Source organism: Carcharhinus amblyrhynchos, chromosome 19, assembly GCF_965287045.1.
Source record: "Carcharhinus amblyrhynchos chromosome 19, sCarAmb.v2.hapA, whole genome shotgun sequence".
Taxonomy (NCBI): domain Eukaryota; kingdom Metazoa; phylum Chordata; class Chondrichthyes; order Carcharhiniformes; family Carcharhinidae; genus Carcharhinus; species Carcharhinus amblyrhynchos.
The window spans coordinates 2,564,280-2,581,361 of NC_137342.1; the positions used below are offsets into that span (position 1 = coordinate 2,564,280).

The window sequence follows — 17,082 nt, forward strand, 5'->3', positions numbered from 1 at the left end:
AAGGAGTGTGACAGGAAAAACGGATGAGCTTAGGGCCTTGATGTTTGTGAGGAAGTTAGATGTGGTGGCTGTAATGGAGATGTGGTTACGAGAAGGGCAGGACTGGCAGCTGAATGTTCCTGGGTATAAGTGTTTTAGGTGTGACAGAGGAGGGTTGAAGAGAGGTGGAGGGGTGGCACTGCTGGTAAAGGAAAACATCACAGTAGTGCAGAGGGAGGACAATATGGAAGAGATAGGGATTGAGTCACTGTGGGTGGAGTTGAGGAATAAAAAGGGAGAGATTACGATGCTAGGGGTGTACTATAGGCCACCCAACAGCCCGAGGTCAGTGGAGGAAGGCATTTGCAGGGGCATTTTGGATAGGTGCGGGAAGAATAGGGTGGTTGTAGTGGGTGACTTTAATCTTCCTGGAGTGAATTGGAGGGGGCCTAGAGCTGGGGGTACGGAGGGAGAGGAGTTTGTGAAATGTGTTTTGGAAGGGTCTCTAGAGCAGTATGTAACTAGCCCGACTAGGGAAGGGGCTATACTGGATTTAGTGTTGGGAAACGAGCCGGGGCAGGTGGGTGAGGTAGAGGTAGGCGAACATGTGGCTAACAGTGACCACAAGTCCGTCTACTTTAGGATAAAAATGGAAAGGGATGACTGCCGGCCGAACGGGAGTGTGCTGAACTGGGGAAAGGCGAGCTATAGCCGGATTAGGAGGGAGCTGCAGGACACTGATTGGGAGGGACTGTTAGCTGGCAAGTCCACGGTTGGCAAGTGGGAGGTTTTTAAGGGCAAAATGAAAACGTTGCAGGAGAGGTATGTTCCGGTTAAGCGGAAGGATGGGAAAGGTAGGATTAGAGAGCTGTGGATTACAGGGGGTATCGAAGACTTGGTCAGGAAGAAGAGGGAGGCGTATGTTAGGTCGAAACAACTGGGTATGGAGAGTGCGCTGGAGGAATATAGAGAGAGTAGGAAGGAGCTAAAAAGGGGAGTTAGAAGGGTGAAGAGAGGGCATGAAATGGCTTTGGCTGGTAGGATTAAGGAAAATCCAAAGGCATTTTATTCCTATATTAGGAGCGAGAGAGTAGTTAGAGGGAGAATTGGTCCTCTTAGGGACAAAAGTGGGGAGTTATGTATTGAGTCGGAGGGAATGGGGGAGCTCCTGAATGAATACTTTGCGTCGGTATTCATGAAGGAGAGGGGTTCGGTAGCGTGCGGTGTCTTGGAGGGAGCTGTGGATCAGTTGCAGGAAATATCTATTACGAGGGAGGAAGTGCTAGGGCTTTTAGGTAGCGTAAGGACGGATAAAGCTCCGGGGCCTGATGGTATTTATCCCAGGCTGCTTAGGGAGGTGAAAGATGAAATTGCTGGGCCTCTGGCGCAAATCTTTGTCTCTTCTTTGGACACAGGTGAGGTCCCAGAAGACTGGAGGGTAGCAAATGTGGAACCGCTGTTTAAAAAAGGTAGTAGGGATAACCCTGGAAATTATAGACCGGTGAGTTTGACATCGGTGGTAGGGAAATTAATGGAAAAAATACTTAGGGGTAGGATGTATGAGCATTTGGAGCGTTGCGATCTGATTAGGGATACGCAACATGGCTTTATTAGAGGGAGGTCTTGCCTTACGAATCTGGTAGAATTCTTTGAGGAGGTGACAAAAACGGTTGACGATGGGCGAGCCGTTGATGTCATCTATATGGATTTCAGTAAGGCGTTTGACAAAGTCCCTCACGGTAGGCTGGTAGAAAAGGTTAAGGCACATGGGATACAAGGTCAGGTAGCTAGGTGGATTGAGAACTGGCTGGGCAATAGGAGACAGAGGGTAGTTGTGGAGGGGACCTTTTCGGGCTGGAGTCCAGTGACCAGTGGTGTGCCACAGGGATCAGTACTGGGACCTCTCCTCTTTGTAGTATACATAAACGACTTGGAAGAGAGCATAAGTGGTGTGATCAGCAAGTTTGCGGATGACACCAAGATGGCAGGGTTGGCGGATACTGAAGTGGATTGTCAGGTGATACAACAGGATATAGATAGGTTGATACATTGGGCAGATAGGTGGCAGATAGAATTTAATCCTGACAAATGCGAGGTGATGCATTTTGGAAGGAATAATGCAGAGAGGAGCTACGTGATAAAAGGTAGACCGATTAGGAGTATAGAAATACAGAGGGACCTGGGAGTGCAGGTTCACAAGTCTATGAAGGTTGCGCCACAAGTGGAGAAGGTTGTTAGGAAGGCTTATGGAATGCTAGCCTTTATAGGAAGGGGTACAGAGTATAAGAGCTGCTGTCTAATGCTTCAGTTGTATAGAACGTTGGTTAGACCGCATTTGGAGTACTGCGTCCAGTTCTGGTCACCTTACTACCGGAAGGACGTGGAGACTCTGGAGAGGGTGCAGAGGAGGTTTACCAGGATGTTGCCTGGCATGGAGGGACTGGGTTATGAGGAAAGGTTAGAGAAACTGGGACTTTTCTCTTTGGAAAGATGGAGATTGAGGGGGGACATGATAGAGGTATATAAGATACTGAAGGGAATAGATAGAGTCAACAGTGAGAGACTGCTCCCTAGACTGGGTACAAATATGAGAGGTCATGATCTAAGGGTGAGGGGGGAGAGGTATAATTTGGATGTGAGAGGAAGGTTCTTTACGCAGAGGGTCGTGGGGGTATGGAACGCGCTACCGAGTAGGGTGGTGGAGGCAGGAACGTTGGACTCGTTTAAGGTTCAATTAGACAGACACATGAGTGAAACGAGGATGGAGGGTTATAGTAGGGGCTATTAAATAAGGTCAGAACCTCGGGAGACACTGGAAATGCAGACTTGTATGTTAACGTTTTTGTCTTTTTATTCCGCAGGTGGAGGTCCACCTTGTTGTCAAACAAGGGGCATGCACACGGTGGGTCGTGCATGGGCTGCTCTTGGAGGTTCCGGGAGTGGCCTAGTACTTCGTGTCGGTGTGTGTGCTTGATCCTGGACCGGTAGACAGGCGCCGCAACAGCTCGGTGACTAGCACGGCTGGCTGTGCAGATACATGGATTTGGGCCTGTGTCTGTGGGAGTTTGCGCATTCTCCCTGTGGTTGCGTGGGTTTCCTCCGGGCGCTCCGGTTTCCTCCCACACCCCAAAGATGTGCTCTTAGGCTGATTGGTTTACCAAATTGACACTATTCTCCCCTGAATCTGGCTAAGTCAGGGGTTCCATTCGTAGACACGCAGGGTAGAATAGGTGTAGGGTGATGCGGCGGCACGGGCTCGTTGAGCCGAAGGGCCTGTTTCCCGTGCTGGGTTGTTCTTTGTTCAGGACACAAAGGGACAAATTTTAGCATGGCCAATCAACCTAACCCGCACATCTTTGGACTGTGGGAGGAAACCGGAGCACCTGGAGGAAACCCACGCAGACGTGAGGAGAATGTGCAAACTCCACACAGACAGTGACCCGAGCTGGGAATCAAACACAGGTCCCTGGAACTGTGAAGCAGCAGCGCTAACTACTGTGCTACCGTGCCGTCCATGTTCGAACCCAAGATCTAGCTATCCCACTCCCCATCATTCTAGTGTGCTCCATGTGCCTATCCAATAACCACTTGAAAGTTCCTAAAGTGTCCGACTCCACTATCACAGCAGGCAGTGCATTCCACACCCCAGCCACTCACTGGGTAAAGAATCTACCTCGGACATCCCTCCTGTATCTCCCACCATGAACCTTATAGTTATGCCCCCTTGTAACAGCTACATCCACCCAAGGAAATAGTCTCTGATCGTTCACTCTATCTATACCCCTCATTATCTTATAAATTTCTATTAAGTCACCTCTCATCCTCATCCGCTCTAAAGAGAAAAGTCCCAGCTCCCTCAACCTTTCTTCATAAGACCTACAAATTGATGAGGATGCATTCCCTGCCCCCTCTCTTTGAGAATTTCTTATTGAAAATTCAGGCCAATTTACAATCTACTTTTTCGCTTTAATGAAAATATAAATAAGTGAAGAAAAAGTCTCTCAATTACCCACTACCACATCAAGTCAAAATTAAGTACATTCTGTCCATGTAGAAACTAGTTGTACCTGACAAAGATAGGACCATGCTGTCAGGATAGGAAGAGGATAATATGCTAGAATTGGCTTAGTTGTCTGCCCTATTCCACTTCCAATGATTTTTCCATTTTTTGAATAAGCAGCAACTGCAAAGATATATTTTTCGTTCGGTTCAATGTCTTTCACCTCCAGTAGATACCCTCCAGATGCTGGTACCTACAGTCAGAAGAAAAGCGATATTATTGTTTCACGCGATTCACAAAGTTCACACAATGAGTGAGATGGGTATCAGGAATCAGGAAAACCCGCCTCTACACCTCCATTACACCTGCCCTGAGTGCTGAGGAAGCGGTGAGGTATGAAGGCGAATCTGAGGCAATAATGGAGGTGGATGGATGGCGATGCTGGCAAGCTAGAAGGCTACCTCCATTTATTGAGACATCAGTCCAGATGTAATCATGACTGTCAGGTGCTTAAGCTGTCTTTGGAATTATCCTGAAACTAATAACATTAGCAGAAGCTATGAAAAGAAACTGAAACAAAAAAGCTGCTCAGCTTCTCTCTTAAATTGTCATTCAACCACAGTATCAATTTGAAGAACCTTTACGCACTTCAAATCCTCTTAATACTGTGCATCAAAACAAGCATTGAAATACCACAGAAAAAGATCAGGGTTTTGCAAGGTAAAAGAGACATAGAATCTCTATGGAACCAGAGGGAGGTCATTTGGCCCATCAAGTTGGTACTGACCACATCCTACACAGGCCCTATTCCTGTAACTCCACATTAGCATGGCTAATCCGCCTAACATGCACATCTTTGGACTGTGGAAGGAAACAGGAGCATCTGGAGGAAATGTGCAAACTCCACACAGACAATGGCCCAACATAGAACATAGAACATTACAGCGCAGAACAGGCCCTTCAGCCCACGATGTTGCGCCGACCAGTTAAAAAAACAATGACCCACTAACCTAAACCAATCCCTTTTCGTCCATAAACCTATCCATGGATCTCTTAAATGCCCCCAAACTAGGCGCATTTACAACCGCAGCGGGCAGGGCATTCCAATCCCTCACCACCCTTTGGGTAAAGAACCTACCCCTGACATCCGTCCTATAACTACCCCCCCTTAATTTAAAGCCATGCCCCCTCGTGCTAGATTTCTCCATCAGAGGAAAAAGGCTATCACTGTCCACCCTATCTAAACCTCTAATCATCTTATATGTTTCAATAAGATCCCCTCTTAACTGCCTTCTTTCCAGCGAAAACAACCCCAAATCCCTCAGTCTCTCCTCATAGGACCTCCCCTCCATACCAGGCAACATCCTGGTAAACCTCCTCTGCACCCTCTCCAAAGCCTCCACATCCTTCCTGTAATGTGGGGACCAGAACTGCACACAGTACTCCAAGTGCGGCCGCACCAGAGTTGTGTACAGTTGCAACATGACGCTGCGACTCCTAAATTCAATCCCCCTACCAATAAACGCCAAGACACCGTATGCCTTCTTAACAACCCTATCTACTTGATTCCCAACTTTCAGGGATCTATGTACACATACACCTAGATCCCTCTGCTCCTCCACACTATTCAAAGTCCTCCCGTTAGCCCTATACTCAACACATCTGTTATTCCTACCAAAGTGAATTACCTCACACTTCTCCGCATTAAACTCCATCCGCCACCTCTCGGCCCAGCTCTGCAACCTGTCCAAGTCTTCCTGCAAACTATGACACCCTTCCTCACAATCTACCACACCTCCGACTTTGGTGTCATCAGCAAATTTACTAATCCACCCAACTATACCCTCATCCAGATCATTAATAAAAATTACAAACAGCAGTGGCCCCAAAACAGATCCCTGAGGCACACCACTCGTAACCGAACTCCATGACGAATATTTACCATCAACCACCACCCTCTGTCTCCTATCTGCTAGCCAATTCCTGATCCAATTTCCTAGATTACCCTCAATCCCATACATCTGCATTTTCTGCAGAAGCCTTCCATGGTGAACCTTATCAACGTCGGAATTGAACCCGGCTCCTTGGCGCTGTTAGGCAGCAGTGCTAACCACTGTGCCACCGTGTTTCCCAAACAAATTAAACAAAGCTGAAGAAACGGGAGCAGGAATAAGACAGTCTGTGACCCTTCTGTCACTCAGTGACATCATGGCTGATCTACTTCAACACCATTTTCCTCCCCTTTTCAATCTAAGAGTTTACAAAAGATTAAGTTGTTTGAATTGGAAAAAATCAATTTGACATTCATGCAATTAATGACTGATTAACTGACAGCTTTGTGAGAAGGTAAGTGGGGCAATATATTCCAATGAGACTGCTAAATGGTTGGTTCCGGTGGCCTTCGAACTAGGGTTCCCTCATGGCTCACAAGTCCTCTGACAAGTATTGGACCATGCTGACTAACAAACAGGCCCAATTCCGTCAAAACTGCAGTGGGATTTGAAATACCCAACCACGCAATGGAGTCATCAAGTCATCAAAGACAATGGCTGGAGCTCTGCCACCTCACTCACCATGGAATCCCCGCGAGCGACGGTCCAGCAACGGAAATCTCCATTGACCTAGGGCAGGAATTTCCCGTCTTGCCGGAACATGGCTGAAAAATCTCACCCAACAGTGCTGCATGTGCGCTCGCAATCCACATCCTCATCCTAAAGTGACTTTGCAAGCTCTGGAAACAGGAATGCTTGTGGGAAGCCTGGAATCAGGGCCAACCTCCATTTTTTAAGGATTCCAGCTTGGTGAAAATGCAGGCCAATGCAGAACATTAAACAGAAATGCCTTACTAAAAATTATGAAATGGAAGTGCAGGACACCAGGTATCATAAAAAAAACATTAATTGCCATTCAATCATTGGAACATGAATGGGCTTTCTTTCTGTACCTCTTGCCCTGTACCCCGAAGCAGACAATCCTTCAGTCGTACTTTGAGAATGCTTCCTGTTGCAGTACGAGCAAATATGCGATACCAGTAAACCTTAACAACAAGAAAAGAAAAGCTTTCAATGTGCTTTCAATACATAAAAATGTAGACATACAAGAACTAGTTAAATTATGCATACGGACTATTAAACACGTTTCATAAGAACATAAGAACATAAGAAATAGGAGCAGGAGTAGGCCATCTGGCCCTTCGAGCCTGCCCCGCCATTCAATAAGATCATGGCTGATCTGTCGTGGCTCAGTTCCACTTTCCCGCCCTCTCCCCATAACCCTTAATCCCCTCTCTTATCAAAAACCCATCAACCCGCTTCTTAAAAATATTTAGCGAGGCAGCCTCCACCACTTCAACCGGCAGAGAATTCCAGAGATTCACCACCCTTTGAGTGAAGAAGTTCCTCCTCAACTCCGTTCTGAACTGCCCCCCCTTTATCTTGAGGCTGTGCCCCCTAGTCCTACTGTCTTTTTTGAGCGGGAAGAGTCTTTCCACCTCTATCCTATCCATCCCATTCATCATCTTATACGTCTCAATGAGATCTCCCCTCATTCTTCTAAACTCTAACGAGTACAAGCCTAGTTTATTCAGCCTCTCCTCATAGCTCAACCCCCTCAACTCCGGTATCAGCCTAGTAAACCTCCTCTGCACTCCCTCCAAGGCCAAAATATCCTTGCGCAGGTGCGGCGCCCAAAACTGCACACAGTACTCCAGCTGCGGCCTCACCAATGCCCTATACAGCTGCAGCAAGACCTCCCTACTTTTATATTCAATCCCCCTCGCTATGAAGGCCAGCATCCCATTCGCCTTCCTGACCACCTGCTGCACCTGCAGGCTGGGTTTTTGCGACTCATGCACAAGGACCCCGAGGTCCCTCTGCACCGTCGCCTGCTGCAGTTTTTTGCCACGTAAGTAATAGTCCTTCCTACCATTCTTCCTACCAAAGTGGACCACCTCACACTTGCCAACATTAAATTCCATTTGCCATTTCCTGGCCCATTCGCCCAGCCTATCTAGATCCTTCTGCAGACTCTCCACACCCTCCGCACAATTTGCCTTTCCCCCAATCTTGGTGTCATCAGCAAATTTCGACACCCTACACTCGGTTCCCTCCTCCAGATCATCTATATAAATGGTAAATAGCTGAGGCCCCAGCACCGACCCCTGGGGCACCCCACTAGTCACCAACCGCCAATCCGAATAGCACCCATTGACCCCCACTCTCTGCCTCCTATTTGACAACCAATCCTCTATCCACGCTAACACCCTACCCCCAACTCCATGTCCTCTGACCTTCTGCAGTAACCTCTTGTGAGGTACCTTATCAAACGCCTTCTGAAAATCCAGAAAGACCACATCCACCGGCTCTCCTCTATCCACCGCCCTAGACACATCCTCATAGAACTCCAGTAAATTGGTCAGACACGACTTCCCTTTAATGAAACCGTGTTGCGTCTGCCCTATCAAGCAATTTCCTTCAAGATGCCTCGCAATTTCCTCCTTAATGACGGATTCTAACATTTTACCTACCACAGACGTTAAACTAACCGGCCTATAATTCCCCGCCTTTTGCCTGGCACCCTTCTTAAACAACGGCGTAACATTAGCCGTTTTCCAATCCTCCGGCACTTCCCCGGAATCCAGCGACGTCTGGAAAATAACCACCAAGGCATCCACTATCACCTCCGCCATTTCTTTCAGAACCCTCGGATGCATTCCATCCGGTCCTGGGGACTTGTCCACAATCAGCCCCTCCAGTCTGTCGCGCACCACCTCTCTAGTAACAGTAATGTCATTAAGACCTTCCAGTCCTACCACCTTTCCATCGCTAACACCCGGCAAATTATTCACGTCCTCCTCCGTGAAGACAGAAACAAAAAAGTTATTCAAGACCTTAGCCATATCCCCATCCCCTACCACTAGGTCCCCTTTCTCATCCGCTAAGGGACCAACGTTCACCCTAGCCAGCCTCTTCCTTTTTATATATTTATAAAAACTCTTGCTATCCTTTTTTATATTAAGTGCTAGCCCAGCTTCATAGCTTCTTCTACCCTCCTTTATCAACTTTTTTGTCAATCTTTGTTGACATTTAAACCTTTCCCAATCCTCTTCTCGCCCACTGCTCTTAGCTACTCTAAATTCCTCCGCTTTTAATTTAACACTTTCCTTCACCTCCTTCGTTATCCACGGCTTATTACCTCTCTTCCTACTGTCCTTTTTAACCATCGGAATAAATTTCTGCTGAGCACCAAGAAAGATCTCCTTAAAGATCCTCCACTGCTCCTCAGCAGACCTACCTTCCAACGCGCTCCCCCAGTCCACATTCGCCAATTCTTCTCTCATCCTACCATACTCCCCTCTATTCAAACAAAGGACACGTGTCCGGGAACCCACTTTCTCCTCCTCCATCTGCAACAGAAACTCCACCATACAATGATCACTCTCTCCAAGAGGATCCTTCACCTCAAGGTCCCTAATTCTACCCGCCTCATTACATAGCACCAGATCCAAGATAGCTCGCTCCCTCGTCGGCTCCAACACACACTGTTCCAGGAAACTATCCCGGCAGCATTCCAAGAACTCCTCCTCGAGCCCACCTCGTCCAACATGGGTCGACCAATCAATATGCAGATTGAAATCCCCCATAACTACTGCCGTCCCATTCCTGCACGCCGCCTGTCCTGTCAACAGGAAGGAAAACATACATTAACCTGGCTACTATATAAAATTATTTTTGTTTTTCAGCATGGACTAAGGCTTTATCCTGGCATGTCTGAAACACAGTAAGAAGTCTAACAACACCAGGTTAAAGTCCAACAGGTTTATCTGGCAGCACGAGCTTTCGGAGTCTCGCTCCTTCATCAAGGAGCAAGATTCCAAAAGCTCGTGCTGCTAAATAAACCTATTGGACTTTAACCTGGTGTTGTTAGACTTCTTACTGTGTTTCAGACATGTCAGGATAAAGCCTTAGTCCATGCTGAAAAACAAAAATAATTTTATATAGTAGCCAGGTTAATGTATGTTTTCCTTCCTGTTGACAGGACAGGAAATGTGTTTAATAGTCCGTATGCATAATTTAGACTTTTACATCTTTTTGTATCTTTGAAGAGGTCCTAATGCCCCCTGTGTATATACAAATTAAAACTCAAAAAATGCATCAACAGCCTTTACATTTCCAAGTCTGCGTTTTAGCCAACGGAGATGGTATGTATGTAAAGACAAAAAGGACCCTGACTCCGCTATTATATCTCTCCATATTCCAGATCCGGAAAATACATCCAATGTTTAAAAAACCAGGAGAAGAATTGGGAGTTATGTCACATGATTTCACCCTAGCTGCTAGAACCTGTAATTTTGCCATTTGGAACTGAACCCAGGCAATCTACCATTTTCCACCCAACAAGTAGTAGGAGGAAGAGTTGTACCCAGGTACACAGCCTGGTCCGTATCTGCACGTGCATTATAAAATCAATTTATCTCTGCCAGTCAGCCTGCACATGAACAGGATCGTGAAGGTGGCACGTGGGATACTTGCTTTCATCATTCATGGTGTACAGCACAAAACCAAGGAGATAATGTTGGAACTGTACAGAACATTGGTTAGGCCACAGCTGGAGCACTGTGTGCAGTTCTGGTCACCTCACTATAGGAATAAGGTGATTGTACTTGAGGGGGTGCAGAGAAGTTTCACCAGGATGTTGCCTGAGATGGAGTATTTGAGCTATAAGGAGAAACTTGATAAGCTTGGATTCTTTTCTTTACAGCAGAAAAGGCTGAGGTGGACATGATTGCGGTGTATAAGATTATGAGGGATTTGGACAGGGTGAACAGTTGATCCCAGTGGTTGAGGGGTCAGTCACAAAGGAGCGTTATTTTAGAGTAAGGGACAGAAGATTCAGAGGGAATTTGAGAAAAAAAGACTTTTAAACTCAGAGGGTAGTGGGAATCTGGAAGGCACTGCCTGGGATGGTTCTGGAATCTGGAAACATTACAAAGTTTAAAAAATATTTGGATGAGCACTAGAAATATCATAATTTTCAAAGATATTGGACAAGTGGAGGAAAATGGGGTTAGCGTGATTTTAGTGGTAGATATTCACTATTCACATTTCTAACAGTTATTGAATCAATCAATACCAATACTAAAATAAAAATGTAATACAGTCCATTACAACTGCTATGAAAATAGTGATGCCCATTTTTGCATGATAAATAAACACAACATTATCTAAAATGATACTTTAAAAGTTTGCCAACCTGTTCAGGTGGAGTAAATGGAGCTGGTTTGAATATCATAGAATTGTGTGTTCTGCACAGCAGGATGGGGGCTGGTACAACACTAACAGCTTTGTTATCTGTTGTTTGGTGCTGTGTGTTTACTGAATATAGCATGTTCTCCTCAGCTTCAGCCTTCTGTAGCATAATTTCAGCTTTCTACAAAATAATATCTTTCATTTAATAGGAGGTCTCATCATCAAGCACAATTTTAAAATTACAATGATGATATCATTAATATTTTTTCATATCCATTTCTGTTAATTTTATAACATTTATGTTTAATTCATGATGTACAAAGAACAAAGAACAAAATCAGCCCGGGAAACAGGCCCTTCGGCCCAACGAGCCCGCGCCGCCATCTCAACGCCACCAGTTCCCCCCTCCACCCATGACCCTTGCCTAATGTTTTATGGCCATCCAGATTGAGGGAAACTAATTTAGGGACAATTTATTCCTGCCAATCAGCCTAACAGCACATCTTTGGGGTGTGGGAGGAAACTGGAGCACCCGGAGAAAACCCACACAAGCACGGGGAGAATGCGCAAACTCCCACAGACACTGGCCCAAATCCATGTGTCTGCACAGCAATCAGCGATAGTCACTGAGCTGTCGTGTTGCCCAGTATCTGGTCCAGTTTAGGCACACACTAACGACATGAAGCACTAGGCCAATCTCGAACAACCAAGAGCAGCCCAAGTACGACCCATCGCATGTATGTCCCTCGTTGGACACAAGGCGGACCGACTTAAAACCTGTGAATGAAAAGAGAGAAAAAAAACATTATTATTGTACCATATCCATTTACCTTACCAGGGACGCCCCAATGCTAATGACCCTTATTTAAAACAATCTCCTATATCCTCCCATCTCCAACCCACTCATGTGCCTGTCTAAGTTACTCTTAAATGACTCTAACGTGTTTGCCTCCACCACCTTACTTGGCAGAGCATTCCATACCCCTACTACCCTCTGTGTGAAAAACCTCCCTCTAAAATCTGTGGTTATACCTCTCCCCACTCACCTTAAGCCCGTGGCTCCTTGTCCTATGTGTCTCTATCATAGGAAATAGCTTACCTCTGTTTATACCCTTCATAATCTTATATACCTCTATTAGATCCCCCCTCAGTCGCCGTCTTTTAAGGGAAAAGAGCCCCAATTTATTCAATCTTTCCTCATACCCCAGTCCTTCCATACCAGGCAACATCCTGGTAAACCTCCTCTGCACTCTCTCCAGAGTCTCCACGTCCTTCCAGTAGTAAGGCGACCAGAACTGGACGCAGTACTCTAAATGCAGCCTAACCGCACGTGATTAATGCTGCCTCACAGCGCCAAGGATCCGTTTCAATTTCCATCTCGGGTTACTGTCTGTGCAGAGACTACATGTTCTCCCTGTGTCTGCATGGGTTTCCTCCAGGTGCTCCAATTTCCTTCCACAGTCCAAAGATGTGCTGTTTAGGTGCATTGGCCATGCTAAATTCTTCCTCAGTGTACCAAACAGGCGCCGGAGTGTGGCGACTAGGGGATTTTCACAGTAACTTCATTGCAGTAAGCAATGTAAGCCTACTTGTGACGCTAATAAATAAACCTTAACTTTACATTAACCAAACTGTTGATTTTGAAGCAACAGCATACAAATGAGTATAGAGAATGAGAAGAATTCCTTCATAATTTCTGCTACTTTGACAATATAACTTCAGCAGAGGTTTAGCAGAAACTCTGGTCAGGATTTTTGGCCTTGCCCACTGGCGGAATCTTCTTGTCCCGTAGAAGTAAATGGAATTTCAATTGACTCACTGCATCCCACCGTTTACATACATTATCAGAGCTTTTGCCAAGTTTCTGATAAAATTATGGTGGAGTGGGGGGACCATGAGGAAATACTCAGCATATGGCTACTCATAATATTCAACTCCCCTCATAATGTATTACTGGTGCTGATGACACCAAGATTGGTGGAGTAGTGGATGAGGTGTAGGGTTGGTGTGGGCTGCAAAGAGACATTGATAGGATGCAGAGCTGGGCTGAAAAGTGGCAGATGGAGTTTAACCCTGATAAGTGCAAGATGATTCATTTTGGTAGGACAAATTTGAATGTGGATTACAGGGTCAACGGCAGGGTTCTGAGGAATGTGGAGGAACAGAGAGATCTTGGGGTTCATATCCACAGGGGGTTTGAGTTTAAGAGCCGTGGGGTTATGCTGCAACTATACTGGATGTTGGTAAGACCACATTTGGAATATTGTGTGCAGTTCTGGTCACCTCACTATAAGGACTAGAGGGCACAGCCTCAAGATAAGTGGGGGGGCAGTTTAGAACGGAGTTGAGGAGGAACTTCTTCACTCAAAGGGTGGTGAATCTCTGGACTTCTCTGCCCGTTGAAGTGGTTGAGGCTGCCTCGCTAAATATATTTAAGTCACGGGTAGCTAGGTTTTTGGTAGGCAAGGGGATTAAGGGTTATGGGGAGAAGGCGGGAAAGTGGAACTGAGCCACTTCAGATCAGCCATGATCTTACTGAATGGCGGGGCAGGCTCGAAGGGCTGGATGGCCTACTCCTGCTTCTATTTCTGATGTTCTTAGAAGGGTGTGGAAGCATAGGTGAGGGTGCAGAGGAGATTTACCAGGATGCTGCCTGGTTTGGAGGGTAGCTCTTATGAGGAAAGGTTGATAGAGCTGGGGCTTTTCTCTTTGGAGCGGAGGAGGATGACAGGCGACTTAGTAGAGGTTTATAAGGTGATGAGGGGGATAGATAGACTGGACATTCAGAGACTATTTCTTCAGGTGGATGTAGCTGTTACTAGGAGGCACAACTCACCATCCTAGAGATTCTCACATTGGTGGGCCAAGTTAGTGGCAAGGCATCTGGGTCACACTCTGGTACGGAAGACACATCTGCTGATATACATAGGATGGAGGAGGAAATGTCCAAGGCTTTCGACATGCGGGGGTCCTGCCGGAGGTTAGGATTCAGCTGGCACCAGGCTACGTGCTGGGCCTCTGAGATCACTTCTCCCTCAGCTGCTGGAGATGCAGCAATAGAGCTGTCCCATGGAGTGACCTAGGGGTCGACAGGAACCCTGAGGGAGGAGGAAGGGCTTGAGCCCATGCTGGGGCCTTCCAGCCAGGAGACTGTATCCGTGGCTACATCTTCTAACGCCTCCCTTCCTGACACCAGGGCATCTCAGGGGCAGCGGGATGAAGATATCATGGATATGTCCCAGCCAGCCAGCCAGGGCCCTCAAGGTCCAGGCCCTTAAGAGGACAATCGCCAAGGGCATCACAGGGGCACAGTAGGCACCTAGCTACCTCCACGTCCGATGTACATCCTGGGGAGATACCAAGATGTAGTGGTAGGCCTCTTCAGATAAAGAAGTTGTAGTGGCACTCAGATGACAACATGAGATAGATAGAATATCTAGGCACTTTAAAGTCTCACGTACACAAGTTTTTATATTATCACATATTTTAAAAGCACTATTACTGGCAACAATAAATGTTTTTCACCCCACACCAGTGACTAGCTTGTCTCTACTCAGAATGCACTTACCCAATGATTGCTGGAGCGACCCTATATGTCGATGTCAGTGAGGGAGGCCACTCAATGCACTGAAAAAATCAAGGCACTCAAATAATTCACTGGCTACAGCATGGTGGCATGCATCGGTAGTGACTTACAGCATCTGCCATGGCATCCTCAGAATCCATGAGAGATTCCCTCTCCCCAGACCCCACCCGCCCCAGGGCCCTGCATGGGGGTTTAGTGACCCCTTATCCACCACCTAGATGTGGGCCAGATGCCAGTTTGCAAGCAGAGCTCAGATAAGGAGTCAGGCTACCTTGCACCATGGCGCACAGTGAGTCATCATCACCCACCTGCCTGCCGCCACAGAAACTCGCTAACACTGTGTACCCAGGCCCAACACTCCGCTGTTATAATGTTGCAGGAGACTGTAGGACTCCGGGGGAGGGGGTGTGTGGGGGGAGGAACATGCAGCAATACAAGCCCCTAGTGACCAAACTGCATGGTAATCAGGACCTCCCTTGCATCCTGATTGTTCCTGGCTGTCGTCAGCCTTCCAGTGCCTGGGTGGTGTTATTTGGGATTGTCTTCCTCCTCTCTCTCTTCCTATTCTTCCTCCTCCCGCTGGTGACCTCCTCCCCAGTGGAGTCCGGCTGGTCAGCCCCTACGTCCTCCTTCTCCAAAAGATTTCCTCGCTGCTGCGTCAGTTTGTGTAGGGCACAGCACACCACCACAATGCGGGATGATATCAGGAGTCTATATTGGAGGGCTCTGCCAGAGTGGTCCAGGCACCTGAGAAGCATTTTGAGGAGCCCTGTGCACTGCTCCACAATGGAGCAGGCGGCGATGTGGGCCTCATTACACCAGGTCGCCACCTCAGTCTCAGGCCTTCACACAGACATAGAACATAGAACAGTACAGGCCCTTCAGCCCTCAATGTTGTGCCAAGCTATGTCCAAACCCAAGATCAAGCTATCCCCCTCCCTATCATTCTGGTGTGCTCCATGTGCCTATCCAATAACCGCTTGAAAGTTCCTAAAGTGTCCGACTCCACTATCACAGCAGGCAGTCTATTGCACACCCCAACCACTCTCTGAGTAAAGAATCTACCTGGGACATCCCTCCTATATCTCCCACCATGAACCTTATAGTTATGCCCCCTAGTAAAAGCTACATCCACCCGAGGAAATAGTCTCTGCACATCCACTCTATCAATCCCCCTCATTATCTTATTAACCTCTATCAATTCACCTCTCATCCTCCTCAGCTCTAAAGAGAAAAGCCCCAGCTCCCTCAACCCTTCCTCATAAGACCTACCCTCCAAACCAGGCAGCATCCTGGTAAAATAAGATGTCGTCAGCCAAGTCCGAAGCAGGTATCCCATGTTCCTCACAAGCCATCCCCTCAACCTGGGCTCCTCCTCAAAGTCCTCCCGGATATCAGTACTTTTCAAAATATAACTTCCACATACGTTGCAGGGGTGTATGGCACAGACATGCGTGATGTCCAGCTGGTGGTCACACACCAATTGTACATTTACTAAGTGGAAGCCCTTTCTGTTCATGAATCTTCCTAAACTCTTTACTGGGGCCTTGAGGGCAATGTGGGTGCAGTCTATAGCCTCCTGCACATTTGGCATCACCATGGTGGGTGCAAATCCTCAACCCTGGCTTCCTGCTGGGCCTGGTCCAGGTCAAATTCAATACACTGACCAGCCCAGGCATACAGGGCATCCATGACACCCTTGACACACTTGTGGAAGGATGGTTGGGAAATGTCACAAAGGTCTCCACCGGCGGTCTGGAAGGGTCAGGTGGTGTAAAAGTAAAGGCAGCTGTCACCTTCACAGCCTGTGGGAGTGGGAGTGGTGGGAGTGGGTGCCAGGTCCTGCAATGAATGGCACAGGCGTTGCACTGACTCCATTCGGAGCCAAAGCTGTTGGTGGTATGCAATGCTTGGCAGTTGCTCGAAGGACACTCGCATGAGGAACTGCTGGGATGTCCGCTCCCCCCTTCTCCTGCCCTCTCCCATGGAGTGAATGGTGGCCATGTCCTGCCTCCAACTCCTGTCTGGGGGAAGGTGGGGGGGATAGGTGGGGGATGGAGTTGGAGATGGGGAACAGACAGATGGAAAGGTTAGAGAACTCAGCTCATCACAGCCCAGCAGCACATTCACCCCAAATCATGCCCCCCGAGACCCCCAGCAACACACATTCCCCAAACCCCCCCCCACCCCAGAGACCCGCAGCAATACACATTCCCCATACCTCCCCCACAGACATCCCGCGATACATACTACCCATACACTCCCAGAGA

The 17,082-nt window shown here is 47.4% G+C and overlaps 1 protein-coding gene across 1 annotated transcript in view; it reads right to left on the reverse strand.

Annotated features, from left to right (window-relative positions):
- The window catches only part of LOC145355579 (cilia- and flagella-associated protein 54-like), a 306,344-nt gene that overhangs the window by 247,158 nt on the left and 42,104 nt on the right, over positions 1-17,082 (reverse strand). Inside the window, exons 8-10 of the mRNA XM_080207830.1 lie at positions 11,231-11,407; positions 6,924-7,016; positions 4,047-4,232 (exon numbers count right to left, since the gene is read on the reverse strand). Of these exons, the coding sequence (XP_080063956.1) occupies positions 4,047-4,232; positions 6,924-7,016; positions 11,231-11,407 (456 nt within the window). The remainder of the gene's footprint in view (positions 1-4,046; positions 4,233-6,923; positions 7,017-11,230; positions 11,408-17,082) is intronic.